This window comes from Phodopus roborovskii, unplaced genomic scaffold, assembly GCF_943737965.1.
Source record: "Phodopus roborovskii unplaced genomic scaffold, PHOROB, whole genome shotgun sequence".
Lineage (NCBI taxonomy): Eukaryota > Metazoa > Chordata > Mammalia > Rodentia > Cricetidae > Phodopus > Phodopus roborovskii.
The window spans coordinates 14,458,923-14,478,396 of NW_026126585.1; the positions used below are offsets into that span (position 1 = coordinate 14,458,923).

The 19,474-nt window shown below is 49.0% G+C and overlaps 1 protein-coding gene across 1 annotated transcript; it reads left to right on the forward strand.

Annotated features, from left to right (window-relative positions):
- Positions 1-782: 782 nt before the first annotated feature.
- Positions 783-11,992, forward strand: Fcamr (Fc alpha and mu receptor). Its single transcript, XM_051203965.1, has 8 exons — positions 783-821; positions 3,047-3,104; positions 4,394-4,534; positions 8,375-8,713; positions 9,635-9,751; positions 9,908-10,535; positions 11,016-11,131; positions 11,686-11,992. Exons 1-8 carry the CDS (start codon positions 783-785, stop codon positions 11,838-11,840), a joined length of 1,593 nt encoding a protein of 530 aa, XP_051059922.1. The 3' UTR covers positions 11,841-11,992.
- The last annotated feature ends 7,482 nt before the right edge of the window (positions 11,993-19,474 follow it).

Consider the following 19,474-nt stretch of genomic DNA (forward strand, 5'->3'; position numbering starts at 1 on the left):
TCAGTTTGTATCAGTTCAAGACCAGAGGACATTGGAACACTGCATCTTTCACAAAGAAAAGAGCCTCTGCGGACAAATTCCCAAGGGGAATTCCTGTGGTGCTTTTCACCTCCTCCATCAGCTTGGACCACGCTTGTCCGTGTTCCCCTTCTGCGAAGAACACCTCACTAATTTCATTGTTCATTGTTCAGGGCACAAGTTGGTAAGCACCAGAGCGCGAATCTAAGAGTCACTGAACCAAACCACTCAAGTGCCTTCTTCACAGGAGCCGAAGTGTCCAGGTCAGCAGTGGGACAGCAGCTGGTGGCTAGCTTTCGGGAAATCCTCCCCCCGAATCCTGAAATCCCCTTCTCCCCTGCTCAGGCCATTGCATCACTGGTTCTGGAGGTCCCCAAGTAGGGCCTCTGAGATGGGGCACCCTAAAATTCTGGGCCTCCAACAGGGTATAAGAGAAGAGAAAGTAGGGACCAATGTGCTTCCCTGAAGCAACTGTCACCAACCCTGGGGAAGGTCCCAAAGAAACAAGTGACGGTGAGAACCAGAGGCCAGAATTGACTTTCTCTCTTCAGTAAACTAGAGAAGGGACCCCGATACAACAGGCACGAGGTGAGTACCGAGGCTTCCTCTTTGGTCCCCCATCTTCCAGATCCACCTCCCACTATGAACACATCACGTTGCCTTCTCCGTCTCCAGATTTAGAGAAAGCAGCTGGCAGACACCGCAACACCAGCATCTCCTTGGATAAAAGAAAAGAGTCCAACGTGATTTTGCTCTGGACTGAGATGGACCAAGATGCCCCAGCTAAGCCCAGAGAACAAAAGGTGATATGGCTTTGTCTTGGAGGTCTGGGTCTTACTCTAAGAAGGGGTAGTATCTGCAGCAGCAACTGTGACTTTTGCTCTAGGAACCACCTAATACTAGGCAGGCTCTTTCCAGAGGCCAGAGAAGACTCGGGGGTGGGGGTGGGAGTGGGGAGGTCGGGCACCAGCATTTCTTTTCTGCACCCTCTTCTCAGTCCCGGCAAAGGATACTGGGAAGGACAGAACCAGCACACACAGCTGCCCAGGCAAGGGTCCTCTTTTGTAGTGGAGGGCAATAGGCACCCGTGTGGGTGAACGTAGCAGCCTCCAGCAAAGCCAAGCCTGGTGATGCTGTGCGCTTCCTTCCCCGTGCACATGCCAGACCATCCCACAGAATGGGGGAGAAGGCGGAAGAGAAGTGGGGTGGATTCAGAGGGGCTCCGGGTGGGCAGGGACGTCTCGAGTAAGGAAAAGGAGGTGCCTGTGTTTCCCGGCAGAACTCGGGGGGCACAGGACTCTACTTGGGGTGCAGGGTCACAAAGGCCTGGGATCCCCGGTGCCCCGCAGAGAGGATTCCTGAAGGTCATTGGCAGGGAGAGTGACTGGAGACATTGCACTGATGATAACCCCCCAGTCCCCAATCATGACTGATAAGTAGCTAGGGACATTTCATTTTATCGCACGCCATGCTTCCTCATTGCCCTGCGGAGGCAGCTTTGCTCCTGAAGCTGAGATACTGTCACACCATCAGGCTTCAAAAGAACTGGGCGGCATGGTGATGTCGGCCTTTATGTGGACTGTATTAGGACTTGGCACGTTGGAAACAGTAGCCTGGGAAAATCCAAGCACCAGGCATGCAGGGAACCTGGGTTTGGTGAATATTAATCAAACTAAGGACTACGTGCAACCACACCCTGGGAGAGCTGGGGTGTGTGTGTGTGGGGGGTGAGAGGCAGGGAAGGGCGAGGACTGCCCTCAGCAGTGCCCAAGGGAGGGGACACATTAATGGTGGTAGGGTGGAGGGAGCTGGAAGGTGACAAAACAAAACAAAACCTATGTCTTTTCAAACCGGGGACTCTGGGTCCCTGGATAGTCAGGCAGCCAAAGGTTCCAGTAGACATGACTGAGGCCAGCCAAGCCCAGTGACAAGCAGCTGCTGGAAGCCTAGTTTTTATTTTATTTTTCCTCTCCTCCTCTTTCTGCCCATCTCTTTTATCTCTTATCCCCCTTTTACTCTCCCTTTCTCCTGTTTCTCTCTTCCCATTCCCATTTGCTTTTCCCCTCCTTTGATTCGATCCTGCACAACGGGCCAGTGGCTTTCTGTGGCATAGTTGGGAGTTGTTCCTTGCCTGGGTTCCAAACCCCTGGCATAAAGTTGGTGCACTGATCGTTCTCCAGACTGGTAAAGTATACGCTCACATTAGAAGAAAACACAATGTCACCTGTGTGGGTCTGCAGCCCACACAGCCAAGCACCTGTGAAATTTCTCAGAGAACACAGACGATGTGTACGGGGTACAATCTCGTCCTTCTTAACTGAGAAGTGACCCCTTCGGGGTTCTCTGGTGGAGCACTGGGCTCCTGGTCCCAGTAGCTGCCCACAGGCTCACACTATGCTCCATCTAGTGTCGGGGTTTAAAAGTAAAAGGATGTGTGTGACACAAGGCTCTGCATTCAGTGGGTTCCCAAGGCCAGAAGAAGAATGCAGAGCAGGAGGGCGGATGGAGATGGAGAGGGCGGGAGAGAGCTTCCTAGAGATCAAGTCGAAGAAACAGAGTGGTACCCTAAAGCCAGCAGGATGCAGGGTTAGCACTAACTCAGTCCCACATGAGCAGTGAAACACATGGACACACCCCCCCGAAGAAATAACTCTTCCTCTGCAAGTAGAAAGGATGAAAAGAGACAAAGGAAGGGTTGCCCTGCATCCCAGGAGTGCGGTACCCCACACACAGTGTCCGCCAGTGACTCAAAGAGCCCGATCGATCATCTCCAGGAATGCCTTCCAAGCATCGCAATTCCAACCATGCGCTAGCTTTGCAAGGGCTCTTCCCCTCTGGACTACTCTGCAGAGCCGCGCCTCCCAGGACACACCGCCCTCTGTCCTCTGGCTCTGCCTTTCAGGTGGGGCCACCCCAGCTGGTGGGGCAAACTCAGATTCCACAGCCAGAGCGCCCAGCCCTGGACCCCCTGCCACTCACTCTAACTTGACGTGTCTCCCTCAGGCCTCTTGTCTTTATGTGGTTACAGGTCTCGGGCCAGAGAACCAGGTGGAAAACACTTCTCCTCATACTCAGCCTGCTGCATGGTGAGTCCACACACAGCCCAGGGTAAAGCTTCAGAGCCTGCTGGGGACCTGGAATTCAGCCCAACCAGGCAGATGTATAGTCTTCTCTCAGGGGACCCCACACCATTGTGCTGCAGATAATGAAGGCCGTGAGAGATCACCGAGACTGCTTATGCCTGACTTAATGATATCTAGAATAAAAGCCATGGTTTAGACAATGCCCACCCCTCTCCCCCAACACACACACACACACATCATCAAGGTCCCCTCCAGCCCTCACCCCCACCCTTCCACCCACCATGCTCACCCCCCCCCCCCGGCTCTTCCATTTAAGTGGATGACTAAAAATTAGCTGTTTACAGAGTGTTACAAGGTTCCAAGATATGCAAAACACAAAGTTACAGGTTTCATTTCCCATCGTTTTACAAATACCTAAGCGCCAGGCTTAGCAACATAGAAATGGAGACCCTATCCTACACACAAGAACAGCAGTATACAAAGAAATTGTATGATGCCAAATGTGAATGCATTTAGTCACTTATCTAACGTATATTCATGAAGTGTTTGGTGTGCATCAGGAGCTGAGAACAATGAGAGGAGGAATAGAATCCTAACCGTATTTGCAGCCTGGTACGCTGGCTGGCAGGCCAGAAGTAGGTAGGCCAGGCCTTTCCCCATGCAATGATGTCTGTACATTTTATTATGATGGTATTGGTGAGCTCCTGAAGAATGTAGGGTGTGTGTGTGTGTGTGTGTGTGTGGTGTCTGTTACTTTGACCTAATCCAGGGAGGTAGGCGTTTTACAAATCATTGTTGAATTCATTAATGAGTGAAAACATTATGATAACACTAAAAATGGACTAACCATGTCTGGTTCATCAACAAATCAGATTGAACCAACAGGCAGTGCTGTCCGGTGTGTGATGTAGAACTCTTAATCACTCACTGCCCTTCAGGAAGGTACAGGACCTCTCTGTTCACATAGAGATTAATAGTCTTCTATGTCTTGTATATTCTAAACTTGATTGTTCCAAGTTTTCAATTGAATATGTTGGTCAGTACTTTAATCCTCACCCAGGGACACATCCTGACTCCCCATGTGCACTGTGAACTAAGGTATGTAGTCTCCCGCTGCCCCAACCTCTGCTCTGCCACTTAATCCCCACCATAATCAGAGCCAGCAGGACACTGTGATGCTCTCTTAGTCCATGGGATGTGGGGCAGGAATTAGAGCTTGACTTCACGTTTCCTGAGAATGGCTTTGTAGGCATTTGGTGGCCTCTGATAGCTCGGTTTCTCCCTTTACCCAGGTTCGTCCATGACCCCTCCACACAGACGACCCCATTCCAGAGGGCTACAAGCTGGCCCTCCCTCTTCCAGGACCCATCTCTTCACTGCGGACGCACACACAGCTTCCACACCCCCTTGCTACTGGAAGAACTCCCTTACAGGTACAGCCCCTCCTCTGCCTTTGCCTGGCCAAAGACTTCTTTTGTCAAACCAAGTCCTGTCCCAATGTAAGGTCCGTCTCAACTGCAAGCATCATTCCCATCCCTGACCCCAGTGGAAGTCATAGCAACACACCGCCATTCAGCAATGATAGACCGATGAGGCCTCGGGTACCCCACATCCACCAAGAAGCAGGGAATTAGTTAGCAACAGGGCCTCCAGGCGCCTTAATCCTAAATGCCAGTCCTTTCTCTAAGTCTCAGCATTGGCTAGTATAAAATTCAAATCCTTTAATTGTAATGGAAGTCAAGAGTTACCGATTGGCAGCTCACCACTTGAGGTATTGGTTCTTAATTCTGATATTAATGAAAAATTATGTGTATTGCAAGAGTCAACCAAAGATACTCAAGTAGAAAAGCTAGACTGCCTCATCATCCTGACTAACGGTCCAGTGATCCTATCAAATGTGCCAACTCCAGGACACAAGAACTTCTAGAATCTAGGGTGTGAACATTTTAATAATAATAATTTTAATGCCGATTAATATTCTTGCTTTTTAAAGATAAAATGTAATAGTAGTAACCTTTATCATGGGTGATGTGGTTTGAGGTATGTTGTTTAAATAAGGCTTCAGTGGTATTGCTACAAGCAAAGCATTTATGATTGCAACTCTCCTGTAATTAGACCTCAGGTCATCACACACAAGAGACAAACCCCTTACAAATCCATCTGTACTCAGAAGGTGGCTGATTTTATGCTCTGCTGTTGCTGTCTTAGAATTATTTTGTTGCTATTGCCGGTTTGTCTTTGTCTTTTTAGCCTAAATTGTTAGCTTTATTTATATTAGTATATATAAAACAATGGGCTTCATTATGACATTTCATATGTATGTATGTATGTATTATGTATGTATGTATTATGTATGTATGCATGTATTGTGTATGTATGTATGTATTATGTATGTGTGTATGTATTATGTATGTATGTATTATGTATGCATGTATTATGTATGTATGTATTATGTATGCATGTATTATGTATGTGTGTATTATGTATGTATGTATGTATTATGTATGTATTATGTGTGTATGTATTATGAATGCATGTATTATGTATGTATGTATGTATTGTGTGTGTGTATTATGTATGTATGTATTATGTATGCATGTATTATGTATGTATGTATGTATTTTGGCGATATTTGTTCCACTCCCCTTTCTGGCCCCCACTTCTATTCTAACAGATCTCCTTTCTCTTCCTAATTAGGCGCCTTCAACTTTCGTGTCCTCTGTGTGTGTATGTGTGTAAGAGAGAGAGAGAGGAAGAGAGAGAGAACTACTTTAATTAGGGTTGCTTATAGGAGCATGGATGAAGGGTTGTTTGCAGGATTATGGTCAGTTTACTAGTGTCTATACCAACAACCATTAACTACCAATAGATCCTCAGAGAAGGCAGGAGGCCCTCCCCCAGCAGGCGTTAACTACCTATGAGTCCTCATGGAGGGGCGGGGCCTCTTCAGCCCCTCTTATCTCCTATTAGAATATTGGTAGACTGGATCTTGTATCAGTCTTGTGTGGGTAGTCATAGAGACTGGGAATTCATGCGTCTGCGTTCATCAGGAAGACTGGTTTTTGCTTTTCCTTTATATTGTGTGTCTGGTTTGGGTGCTGGTGGTTCCAAAACCATAGGCAATTGGCTTTTCCATAAATTCATACCTTTATGTTGGGCGCCAATATGAAACGTGAATAATAAAAACCCAGAGACAGATATTGGGGCTCAAGCTGAAGATCAGGAAGGCAAAGCAGCCAAGCCACTAGAGAGCTCTTACCTCTCCGAAATCTTCGGACTGAAAGGAGAGATCCTGCCCCTTCAAGTTCTCAGACTGAATCCTCTGAGGTCCTGTCCCACCCCACCCCACCCCCACATCCCTCTCTCCACCCAGACATATCACTCCTGCCCCCACCTCTCTAGTGCTGGGATCCAAGGCGTGAGCTCTGTTTCTCTTTTAGACTGATTCACTCTCACGTAGCCCAGGGTGGCCTTGAACTCATAGAGATCTGTCTGTCACTCCTGGGATTAAAGGTGTGTTCCACCACTGCCTGGCTTCTATGGCTGTGGCTAGCTTGGCATTCTGATCTTCAGGCAAGCTTTATTAGATCGCCACAAAGGGTTTAATGGCATCCCTTTCTTTCCTGTACGGTGGGATGGTTTGGGGAAGCACTAGTCTCAAAACTCTTCCAGTCTCTGCCTCTTGGTGAGCTTACAGCATGTGTTGTCATACACAACCTCATCTTGCAACGTGATAATTTGGACAAGGAGTCTTGCACTTTCCTCTTACACTAGGATCCACAAATTCTTTAACTGTTCCCAGTAAGGGAATACTAGTCAGAAGGGTCTTGGGTTCAGAAGCCCCAAAGACACATACCAAACTACCAGGTAACTCATACCAAATGGCAATGCTTGGTGGCATTTCTGTGGGAAGGAATTATGAGGCTGGCTTTGACAACAGCCCGCCAGGCAGCCGTCCTGGCTCCTAAGGGAGGGCAAAGACCCTCAGGAGGGCTGAGGGATGTGACAAGTGTGCTGGGCAGAGATGGACCCCTTTGTCTCACCCTAACCAGTGTGAGGGAAGCAATGTCTAGAGCGTGACCCAGTACATGTGCCATTATACTCCAGGTTTCGTCTGACAAAAGGACAAAGTGTGCTTTCTTCGACCCAGTGTAGGGCCCTCACCAAGAGAGGGGATTTAGGCCACAAAAAAAGAAACACCAAATGTGCAAATAGCCAGAAGTCGCAAGGTTGTTATTGGCAGCCATAAAAGGCCAGCAAAATGAGAAGCCAGTCTTTCAAGGAGGACACTAGAGACAGAAGCCACCAGAAAGATATCTGGGAGGCAAATAAAAAAGAGACTACTTTGAACATTAGCCGGGTTCAGAAACACTGCACCACAACCTCAGCCCCCCCCCCACCCTCTTCTCAGTTCTGAGTAGCCAAAGAACACAAAGCGAGGGATCCAACCAACCTGTACATCTCCTCCCGGGTGGCCTCCTAACCTGGCAGGAACAATAACAAAAAAAAAAAAAAAAAAAAAAAAAAAAAAAAAAAGCCTTCCGCCGGATGAGACACTTGAGTTTCAGTCTGTTGTACATATGGATGTATAATTTTAGGCCACACTAGACTCTGTGTGCCTAAAGAGACAATGAAATCTACTATACACAGATTATGCCTGGGGTCTCATTAAGGAACACAGAGTCCTCAGAAAGTGTGAAAAGCCAGCGAAAGAATGCACTTTGCTTCTGCTGACATCGTACCAAATTAAAGGCTTCCTGTGGCTAAATATTGCCAAAGCAGGTGTACCATAATTCTTCTCACCCATGCTCCTGTACCAGCCATGCGCCACGTACGTGTCGTGTTCTGTCCTGTGGAGAAGTTGCCAGTGTGGGAAAATGTCAGCCACTGATCTATAAGATGCACCATCCAAGCTAGCAGAGGATGCCACACTAGTAACACTTCTCTTTTACATGCTGTGCAAACCAGAGCCCTCTGCTTGGAGTTGCCTCCTCCTCCTTACAAGCATGTAGATGGAGTTTAGTGGCATGAATGAATGCAGGCTCTGGACAGACTTGCAAGAGAACACCTAACACATAAATGTGAGCTAGATACTGGATAAGAGTCTTTCAGGTGAGGCCTTGAATTCAGCTCCCTCCCATACTTTGGAAAGGGGCTACTTCCTCAGTGGCTAAGCTCTTCGGTATCTTCTGATGAGCAGAGTTCATAACTAGCTCCCTAACAGTAGTGATACTCACTGCCCCCTTTCCTTTGACAATTTTCTCTGCCTGCAGATGCAAATGCATTAAGAGGCCCACGACTGGTGTCTGGAGAGACTGGGGGAGCCGTCACCATCCGCTGCCATTATGCCCCCTCCTCAGTCAACAGGCATCAAAGAAAATACTGGTGCCGCCTGAGCCCTCTGTTGTGGATTTGCTACACCATCGTGTCCACCAACCACTACACTCACCATGACTACAGAGGGCGCGTGACCCTCACTGACTTTCCACAGAGCGGGTTTTTCATGGTGAAGCTGTTGCAACTATCCCTGAATGACACGGGGCTTTACCGCTGTGGTATCGGGGACCGAAATGACATGCTGTTCTTCAGGACGGATCTGATTGTGGCTGCAGGTATGAGCTGACTGATGGCTGATGGGCAAATATTTGTAAAGCTGAAGTTCAGAAGAAGTGGGTACAAGAAAAGGCTCAGAAGTCCAAGAAAGCCCTGTGCCTTTCAAATTAGAAAGGGGAATAGGAGCAAGGCCCTAAGAGGTACACTTTTGGTGTAGATAAAAGTTATCTTCAAGAAGGGCAGATGCCAGGGAAGGGTGCCCAATGGAGTATATATAAGGCTGCACATTTCTGTCCTGAATGTTGCAGGATGAATGTTTGAATTAAGTTCTCGGATTCCAGAAAACTTGCAAAGAAAAGATAGCATTGCCGATGCCTACCTGGGGAGGAGAGAGGGTGTCTGGGCCAGGCTTTCCTATAGTAGTGCCTTGCTGAGTCCCTGTGCAGGCACTTGACAGAGCTCCAAGGCTCTATTCCAAAGACTGGATCCAGACTCAAGCATAGAAATCTAAAGCAGTGTGTGTGTGTGTGTGTGTGTGTGTGTGTGTGTGTGTGTGTGTGTGTGTGTGTTTGCATGCACACATGCACCACAAAGGCTGCTCTGCAGAACACCTAGTCAGAACTGATCTTTCTGCTGAGCATATAAATTCCCTTGAATGCTGCAGTACACCTGTCTGCTGCAATTGTGGGCTTAGTTACTCCTTTGTTGAAGAGTAACACGTAGGCTCCTAGGTATCTGGATAGGAAATATGCAGGCCTGAGGGAAGGAAATAGGAACATAAAATGTGAATATTTACAAAACCTTAGAAGCACGCTGAGTTTCTCACCTTTTAATTTTATCTGACTTATTGGCAGAAGACTGCATCTCTTAATCAGGTGCATCCTGCTTAACAAGCATTTTGATCAAATGTCCTTTGCTGAATCTACTAGGTAGCATAGATAGAATTCCCTCATGGCCTCTTTCTGGATGTATCCACACAGGTCCTTCCAACACCACCTATGCAGCATCTTCAACTTCTGGTGAGCTCATCACAACATCTCCTAGGATAGCTGCAGCAGCCAACAGAGGGACCCCGGGAGTCACCCAGATTCTAGAAGGTGGGGGCCCAGAACAGTACAGAACAGCTCCAACTACAGCCAATAGATGGACCCCAGGAGTCACCCAGACTCTAGAAGGTAGGGATTCAGAAAGAGACAGAAAAGCTCCAACTACAGCCAACAGATGGACGCTGGAAATCACCCAGATTCTAGAAGGCCAAGGCTCAGAACAGGACAGAACAGCTCTAACTACAAGAGTAAGCAAAACTACAGCTCCAGCCAATGGAAGACAAATCCCAAGAACAGCCAAGACAACGGTTCCAGGGACAAGCAGCAGAGAGGAAGGCTCTATCAAGGCAACAGTCCCCACTCCAGAGAGTCCAACTTCAAAATCAAGAAGCATGTTCAGTACAACACAGGGTGTTTGGACATGGAGCACCAGAAACTCAGCAGCAACTAGAGCTAGTACCAGTAAGGGCCGGGAGAAAGGTACAGCTCCAGAGGCTGATGGGCCGCAGGGAGAAACAGAGGTCAGCACACCTCCAGAAGCACTCAGGAAGACCACAGGAACCACCAGACCATCAGCGCTCATCTCAGAGCGTGTCACTTGGGAAACTCTCCAAGAAGCAAGGGAAACCTCTAAGCAGGAAACGCTGTACTCTGTGGAGGAATCATCCCCAGCTCCAAATGCCTGGACGTTGAATACTTCACATACGCAAATGGCATCTGGAAGCATTGATTGGCGCCTAGAAAACACTGGCGGAGAAAGTAGCCCCCAAACACCAAGCCAGCTTTCATCAGGGGGCGTTGTGTGGACCCCTGGCAAGGAGTCATCCATGAAGAGGTAAGCCTTGGGTACCTGTACGCCTTGCTTTTTGGCCAGCCCTCCCTCCTGCGGACCTCTTTCCCTTCGTGTCTATGAATCGGTAAAGGGTGGGATGGGGTGCATACGCACTGGCCAGCAACCCCCCACACGTCAGTGTCCATACAGTGGGCACTAATGTGAGGATCAAAGACCCCAGAGAAGGGAAATAACCCGGTGAAGACCCAAAGCCACTGCCCTGACTGCCACGCATCCTCTTTCTCAATACGGCACACTGTGGCCCATACACGAGAGGGTGGAGTGAAGCAAAGGACCTGGGCTTGAGGAGCTGCAGAGAGCAGCTCTGCTTGGAGCCAGTTACAGCGACAAGGGTGGCCAATTGGCCAGGAACTCCGCTTGGCCACCTGTGAAACCAGAGAGGCGGGCTACTGTCTTAATAGTCATCTAGCTCCAGCCTCCCTGATTCCATGCCCCTGTCATCCTTGACTCCTCCCGCTGCAGTGCTCTTACAGGAGAGAGCAGCCCTTGGATCCTGACTCCAGTCTCCACTCTGCTGCCTCTGGTTCTGCTCGCACCTCTGGTCCTATTGAAAAGGAGACTCTGGAGACAGAGGACCTGTGAGTTGAGCTTAAGTAACCCCAAAGCTAGGAGGTGAATGGTCCTGTCCCACTGATACCCTCAGGGCTGGGTCAGGTTAGATTGCATCTCCAGACTTTTGGATGGATGTAGAAAGCGTAAAATCTACTCTGAACCGCTGGACTATGCTTGGTCGTGGCTTCTTAAAACCCCCTCTCCACCTGTGCCTCTGGGGCATTCCTGGGCTTGAGGAGGTCTTTGGAGGGTGCTAAGCACTATTAACTGTAGGTATGAAGCCATGCTAGCAAACTCTCCACGCAGCCTGCCCTACTCTCATTTAATATCCCAAGGATGCAAACTCCACTCTGTGACCTTGGTAAAAAGAAAGTGAGGCTTTCTGGGAGGCAGAGGGAGAGGCTGAGGTCCCCAGAGCTAGGGACCACATCATCTGGGTCAATCATCATTGTTCTAATGGGCCCAGCAACCAGACTTCCATCTTAGGAAATTCTCAGACAAGTGCCTCTCTCTCACTCTTAGGAAGGCAAATCTGTACATGTGTCCCAGGACACTCACAGCCTTCTCTATTTCTCTGCAGCTCCGGGGGCAGAAAGGCCACCAAGGATCACCCTAATTCAGATGACACATTTCCTACCAGGCGAGCAACCTGATGTGGGAAAGAACTTGCCCCAGGATGACCTTCCTCCTGCCCCAGCCGGCCTGTCTGTCATGGAGAAGGACCCAGAACCCTGAGGATAAAAACAGCTCAGTCACCATGGAAGGAGGACCAAGACCAGATCTCTCCAGGATTATTCATCCCCTCCTCGCCTTTACCCACAGGAAGACTAGCTAACTGAGCTCAGCCTCCATCTGGGGACACTTGGGGGCAGGCGGGGCTACCAACTCTGGCCTCAGAGGGTCGGCCTCTGCCTGAATCCAAAGGTGACCTTACCGCAATGCAAAGAAGTCTTCAAGAAAGGGTTTGATTTGACTGTTTTTAAACCGCCTAGTCTGCTGCCCCTTATAAGCTTTTTCCCCCCTCCAGTGCGAGAGGGAGAATGGGAAGGAAAGGCGGGAGAGAGAATACTGCTCTGTGGGGTCTCTGCTGCCTCTCTGGGTGCCCTTCTTTCTCTACGCTGGTTAGTACAAAGCCTGCTGCTCCCCCTCAGCATTCTCGTACACCAGGCTCACCTGAGCAAACACTGCAGCTCCTTAAGGACGGTCATTGCATTTTATCCGTTCCACTACATCTCCAGAGAACTAGCAACTTGGTGGGACCCCAGCCAACTAAATGCCCACGCCTGCTTGTCTGGGGATGACCTGGGCTTTGTGGGCTCTGGGGATCTACCTGGGCAAAAGGTCTGAATCCCCAGGGGCTCCCATCACTTTGGGTTGGGAGGTTTCTGTGTGAGAGCGGAGGAAAAAAACCCTCTTCTTCTCACTCCGTCTCCCCATTTGACCCTGTTCTCGTCGCACTGTAAATCTTTTGTCCAGGTCAAGATTTTCTGGGATTTTCCTAAATGATGGGAGAAGAGGGTACTTTTCTTCAGGGTTTCACCTTCTCTGTCAATCTCCACTTGTCCCACTGGCTACGAAGCTTTGCCATCCAAGGCTGTGGACAAAGCTGCAAATGGTTCGGGAAGGGAAGGGGAAAGGGCAAATGAGAGGGATTTTATGTGGATGTTGCCTTATACCCGTGTGTGCTGGGGAGCTTTTGGTCCACGGTTGACCCTACGGTCTTGTCCATAAGCCAGGGTTCTCTATTCCGTGTGTTGGCAGGTACAGGCACTGAGCACCAGAGGCCATGGGGAGAGAAAGGGCCAATACCAGTGTAAGAACTGTGATGCTGACATTTCCAGGAGGCTCGGCCTTGCCTTCTAAACGGTCAGTGGCATCCAAGTCCTTCAGAGATACCTCTTCATTTCTGGTCATGACCCCAGATGCTGAACCGAGAAAGCCAAGATACACACCTCGGGGCTCATGAGGGGCTTGTCATAGGTAAGGAGGCGGTGAGGAGGCAGCGTGAATGCAGCTAGCCAAGTGGAAACCCAGAACTTCGGAGCTACAGATACTTAATCTAGACCAGTGGTTCTCAACCTGAAGGTCTCAACCCCTTTGGGGCTGAAACAACCCTTCCATAGGAGTCACCTATCAGATACCCTGAATATCAGATATTTACATTATGACGCATAACAATAGCAAATTACAGTTATGAGACAGCAATGACAATAATGTTATGGTTGGGGTTTACCACAACATGAGGAGTTGTATTAAAGGGTTACAGCAACAGGAAGGTTGAGAACCACTGATCTAGAGGGGATCTGAGGACCAGTGGAAGAAGCCACTGGTTTGAGGCCGCCAAGTTACCAGGCAACCAAGCTAGTAAAACCAGAGGGAAGACTAGAGAGTGTGAGACCTTGGCCTAGTGTATTCTCACCTCACCACAGCAATGGTGATTAAGCAGAACTTGTCAGAAGTTCACCACACCATAACCCATCACCCACACTGCTGTCTGCCTGCTATCTCAGTCTGCCTGAGACCCAGTAAGAGAGGCAGAGTAGCCACCTTTGCTCCGTCCCACCAACAAAGAAGAAGCAGCTCTTGACAGGTACACAAGGCAGTCAAGACCACCTAGTTTACCGATGGCTGCGACGGGTCAAAACCACAGGCTGTTTGGTTTGTCAGACCCATCATCTTTACCAGGAATACCCATAGGCCTTGGGACTATCTTAGATTTGCCAACTTGACAGCCTCTGAGGCAACCACTCGGCTCTGTAGCCACAGAAGGTACACAAACCACTGGCTACACTACATTCCAGCAAAACTCTCAAACAGAAAACGGCATTTGGCCTTTAACCATAATTTTCAATGCCTGCATTAAGCAGTAAGACTGCACAAGACTGTTAGATACCTGAATACCCATCAGCTCCTTGGGATATTAAGACGTGGTCAGAAGAAATTAAGTTGAGTCTCAAAGAAGTTAGGGAAATGTTGGGTTAATCAACAGAGATGCTTGCATGCAGGGCTTCTTAGAGCCTTAACTATGCAAAGGAACATGGTGAATAGCCAAGAGTGTGGACATCACGTGTCCTTAGCAAAGCAATCTCATTGCATTTGGTCTCCTTAGACCACTCGTATAGAAGCCAAAACATTAAACCAAGGCATGGCCTCCAAAGGCACACACAACTATCTTAGATTTGCCAACTTGACAGCCTCTGAGGCAACCACTCGGCTCTGTAGCCACAGAAGGTACACAAACCACTGGCTACACTACATTCCAGCAAAACTCTCAAACAGAAAACGGCATTTGGCCTTTAACCATAATTTTCAATGCCCGCATAAGCAGTAAGACTGCACAAGACTGTTAGATACGTATATTTCTGACCTGAACTGTCAGATCTGTCTCCTCAGGAGCTCCCTGCTGCCCCTTTGCTGATCCCTTCTCCTTCCTCTGAACTGCTCTGAGACCCTTTGTCCCGATCTGGGCAGCTATGTCATCCTGTCTGGCTGCCCATCTTAGTAGAAGAGGGGGAATGGGAAGGAAGGAGGCCCCGAGGCCAGGCGCTGGGGCCAGGGAAGTTTCCAGTACAGGTGTTTTAGAGATCCACCAGGAGGAGCTGCAGGAGTTCAATCTCAGGCCTTAGTGTTTTGGGGGAGCTGGGATAAGATCTGGGTAGAAGCCACAGAGAAGGAAGTAGTATAAACCCTGTTTATAGCTCTCCTTTATGGTTCAACGGACTCAGGCTGGGCTTAAAGGGCCAGGGACAAGCCACACAGAGCAAGCCAACTCCACTAACACCAGCTCCTGCTGCCGCAGCGAAAGCAGGGGACACTTCCTTACTGGGCTAGAAATCAGAGGCATTTCCTTCCATTTCAGGATTCAGGGATGCCACTGAGTTTCACAAGGTGAAGCCACAGGGCACAGCCCTCTAATGCTCTTTCTACTTATTAATGCGTGTAGCTAAGCTCTCATTCACACGTCTCCACACAGCTCATTCTGTGAGCGCCAGATGCAACACTTCTGGAAGGTAATTACGGCCAGTCCCGTTTTATGGATGAGGAAGCTGACATTCAGAGGAAACTCATACTTCCAAGGGGGAAAGTACGTGGGCTCCCCTGCAGTCTCTATCCTTGATCACAAGTATTTTTGTCCCCCATCTTGGTTGTATTTATTGAGAGCTGTAATCAAGGATATATACAGTAAATGAACCACTGATTAGGGGAAGGTTTTTAATTGTGAATAAGAGAGGGAGAGAACATTCCGAAGCACCTGGAAGAATCCAGAGCAGAGAGAAAGAAGCAGACAGGACATGAGCAGGGCTAGAGAAGCAGAGATAACAGAGAGACGCAAGAAAGAACAGCAACAACGGCATGCGTGGGCTTGGGGGAGGGGGAACCTTGCTATTATACACAGGACAAACAGCTATGGTGTGTGTGTGGGGGGGGTTGTAAGATGCAACAGCCTTGGAGCTAGCGTAGTGGAGTGGGGAGGGGGGAGGGGAGAAGGGCGGGGAGGCTAGCATTGACTGTGAAATGCATAGCGTCATATGTGAATGGGGACTAGAGCCTGGAGTCAGCACTGGTTTTGGTATGCACCACGGGTACAAGGCAAGAGGGAGCCAGATGCCCCCCACCAGTGGAGGGGGGGATACGGATGGGATGTGCCTCCTTCTGGCGGACAGAATCCCTCCCGGGGTTCCTGAGGAGTGCTGGCAGTATCCTTCAGCCGAGGCAAGACTGTCATTTCTGGATACATGCACTGCATTTTGGGGTTTGGGAAACTGGGGTTTCCTTTATCTGACAATAACCTTGTCTTCTGGGGAACTGGGGTTTCCTTTATCTGACAATAACCTTGTCTTCTGGTCAGGCCTTTCCCTTGGGTTGCTTGTCTCTCTCCAGGGAGTCTCGTGTGTGGAAAGTTGCGCAGTCACTTCCAATCCATTGGATTATCTTCCATCACTGACCAGTTTATTCTTGTCTAAGCTTAGCAGGATGTGGTGTGGGGTGGGGAGGGGGGTTCACAAGGCCAGCCTGAGAACTGAAACTTCAGCCCTGAGGCAGAGACTAAGAGTAAAACACTCTCTCTGATGGGCAGGCAGAGACAGTGGCTGGCCATGACTGGGTAATAAAGGTGGCAATTCTCCAAGATGGCCACCTTCTCCCTCCGCCTCTTGACTTGAGATAAAAGCCTGGCAGCTTCAAACAAAGGCCTTGTGAGCTCCCCTCTCCCACCAGCAGGACACTTGCTGGTAGAGTGGCTCAACAAGTTCAAGACTGAGCAGGGTCAATAAGTCACACAACAGTTCTGGACCAATCAACACTCCTTGTCTTTGTCAAACCGACCAACCCTAAATTAAGGGAGGAAACCTCTTGAGAGGCTTTAAAACCCCAGCCCTCGGAAGGGACTGGAGTTTGCAGCTTTCTGCCACCCCCTCTATCCCCCCCCACCCCCCCACCCCTGCTGCCACCCCCTTTACCCCCCACCCCACCCCCTGCTTTGCTCAGGGTCTTTTTCTGTGTAGCTGCCACATGAGTGTGTTTCCTCACGCCCAATAAATGACTTCCTTCAACTGTCAATTTTGTCTGTGGTGCTTGAGGCTTCTCTGCTGCTACCTGGTGCCTTCCAGATTGCTCCTGCCTTTTATTCTTTGACTGGCAGAGCAAACTAACCCGATCAGGACCCCTAGATCGTACAATCTCAAGACCCCCTAGATTGTATCACCACCAACACGTCAGAGGTTGTTTTTCTTTCAGCCTCGAATAGGGGGGTCTGAGAGATACTGAACCCATTTAGTAGCTGCCTGAAAGATTTCTTCCACCCAAGGACACACTGGGATGCATGAGCCAAACGGATGAGGAGTTCCAGACCATCCTCCCCCTGGGGTGACCACCCCAGGGCTGATACGATCTGGAGGCTCTACACTGGAAATGGACTCCATAAGTGACCCAGTGTGTGCCACACTCTGCATTCTTCATTAAGTGTCATAGCTCAGCTTGGGGAACTGGCCTCCCGAGCCCCCGCACAGTCAGCAGAAAGACAAGCACAACTCAACTGTCCACTCGGAGCTCAGCGATTTGCCGAAGGCCAGCAGACAGGTAGCAGCCACAAGATGCCTCCACCCACTACCCCGGATGGAGGCATGTGAGAATTATAATTCTGAAGCAGCAAAGCTGGCACACACCTGTCAGTGATGATCACTTTTTTCCCTAAATGTTTTAGACCAGGCAGGCTGCTAGGTCTGGAGCGATTGAACACTTGCCCGGACCCTTTGGCGAACACGTGGCAGTTCGCTTTGGTAAGGGTTCAGGCAAACTGAACACGGGTGAACATGGTGACCCTTGCCTGTAATCCTGGGGTAGAGGAGTCAGAGGATGGAGAGAAGTTGCAAATTCAAATTCGGTTTGTGCTGTAGAGCAAATTCTGGGCTACAGAGTGAGACCCTGCCTCAAAAGACATTAGAAACAAAACAAAAGAAAAGAAAAGCAGGCAACAGATAGAACATCTGCTTCTTTAGAGCCTGGCACTGAAAGACTCGCAGAGTGTGGTCCTTCACGCTCCCACTCAGGAAAGACGACACCCCAAGTCACTCGCAAGAAGCGGTCTCAAGGCAAATAGCATGAGGAATTTTTATTCCAAGTGCACTGGGGTCCACAGACGCACGCCACGCAGGGGTAAAGAACTGAGGACCTCGAGGGCAGAATTGAGATAGCTTTTATAGCATTTACATCAAAGCTAACAAGGCCAGTTTCAAAGCTAGCCTGTTATTTTCACTAGGCCTAAAAGCAAGGTCATGGGATAGTTCAAAACTTGGGTGGTTAGTAAAGTTTCCTAGGTTACAGAGATTTAGCACACCTGCAAGGTTAGGGGGTTTTTCTTTCTCAAGAACCAGCCAGCGGGCTCAGTGGCCATGTCCCTGAGCAGCTGGGAGAATGTACTTCCCAGTCAGGGAGTTAATCTATATCTATTGGCAGAGGTTCTTGTTTTCTCTGTCTTTCCCTTTTTGCTATGAGTCCCATCTTTTAGTTATTCATTTTCTTTGTGGACAGGATGACCCATAACAGTTCAGACTGTTGTTGTGGATAACACCATTCTCCAGAAACTAGGTGATTATGAATAATAATAATAATTTCCAGAAACCAGTCATCGTGACCAAGCTATTTCATGTGTTTTTCTTTTTTCCTGAGCTTTGCATGCAGCTAAGGTGATTTTAAAATACATGCTGGTGGACTTTTTTTTTTTTTTTTTTAATTTCTAACTTTTAGTAGTCGACTATTAAGAGAGTTAGGCTGTATTTTCATCCTTTCGGCACAAGAAAGGGGGATTGGTTAAAAGATGCAACCAGCTCAGGACCACCACAGTGTAGCATGGCAGCTGGCAATTATTGACACTATTCAACACCAGAGAGACAGGAGTCTCCTCCCAGAGGTGGGAGCCCTGCGGCTCAGGTGGACAGATGCTGCAGGGTGTTACACAGGTGATTTCTCCAGCATTTGCCTACCTGGCACACCTTGGGCTACAGGTCCAATCCAGACCAGGAACAAGGAAACAGCAAGTCTTCAGGGAGACCCCAGTGGCTTATGAGAGGGGCTGGGCCTGTCACCTGGCCCAGTCTGTTGACTTTGGATGTCTACTGGAAACTTCTTCCTCCTTCTCCCTAGCCAAGTGTAGGGGTGAGGGGAAAGGAGAGTGGTTTTGTTACCTCAGAAAAGACTTGTTCGTTTGTCCTTGACAACTGGAATAGTGGCCTCAAGGCTCCTCAGAACCTGGGAGATCCCTAAAGGGGAACTAAGATCTTGTTCGACCACAGCCAACTTTCCATTTCTTTCTTTTTTCTTCCTTCTTTCCTTTTTTTTTTTATTTTTTTTTATTTTTTTGAGACAGGATTTTTCTGTGTAACCCTGGCTGTCCTGGGACTCACTCACAGAGATCCACCTACCTCTGACTGCGGAGTGCTGGGATTAAAGGTGTGTGCCACCACAGCCCAGCCCCCTTTCTGCATTCTTTCCTTCAGCTTTGCTTTATGTACAGGGATCCCTGCCACAACCTCTTCCTCTGCTTCACCCTCAGGCAAACTGATAAAGGGTTCCACAAAGCTGCCACCCCAGGGGCTCCAGAAGTTACATTCACTCTCTGATTGGCTGTCAAGAGTCACCAAGGCTAAGCAAACAGTGAAAGTCTCAATGTCTGGGGTAATGAAGCAGCAGGTGGTCATGAGGAAGAGGTAACCCGGGGCGTTCATCTGGGCGGAAGGAAAACCCTAAGGCTGAAATGCAATGCATGTTTGGTCTGTAAGTGACTCTTCTGAGAGCCCCCGCCTGCCAACAGCCCTCTTCCCTCACTCAGCTCTCCTACACTCTGCTTCTCTGCTTGCCAGCCTCTTTTCCCT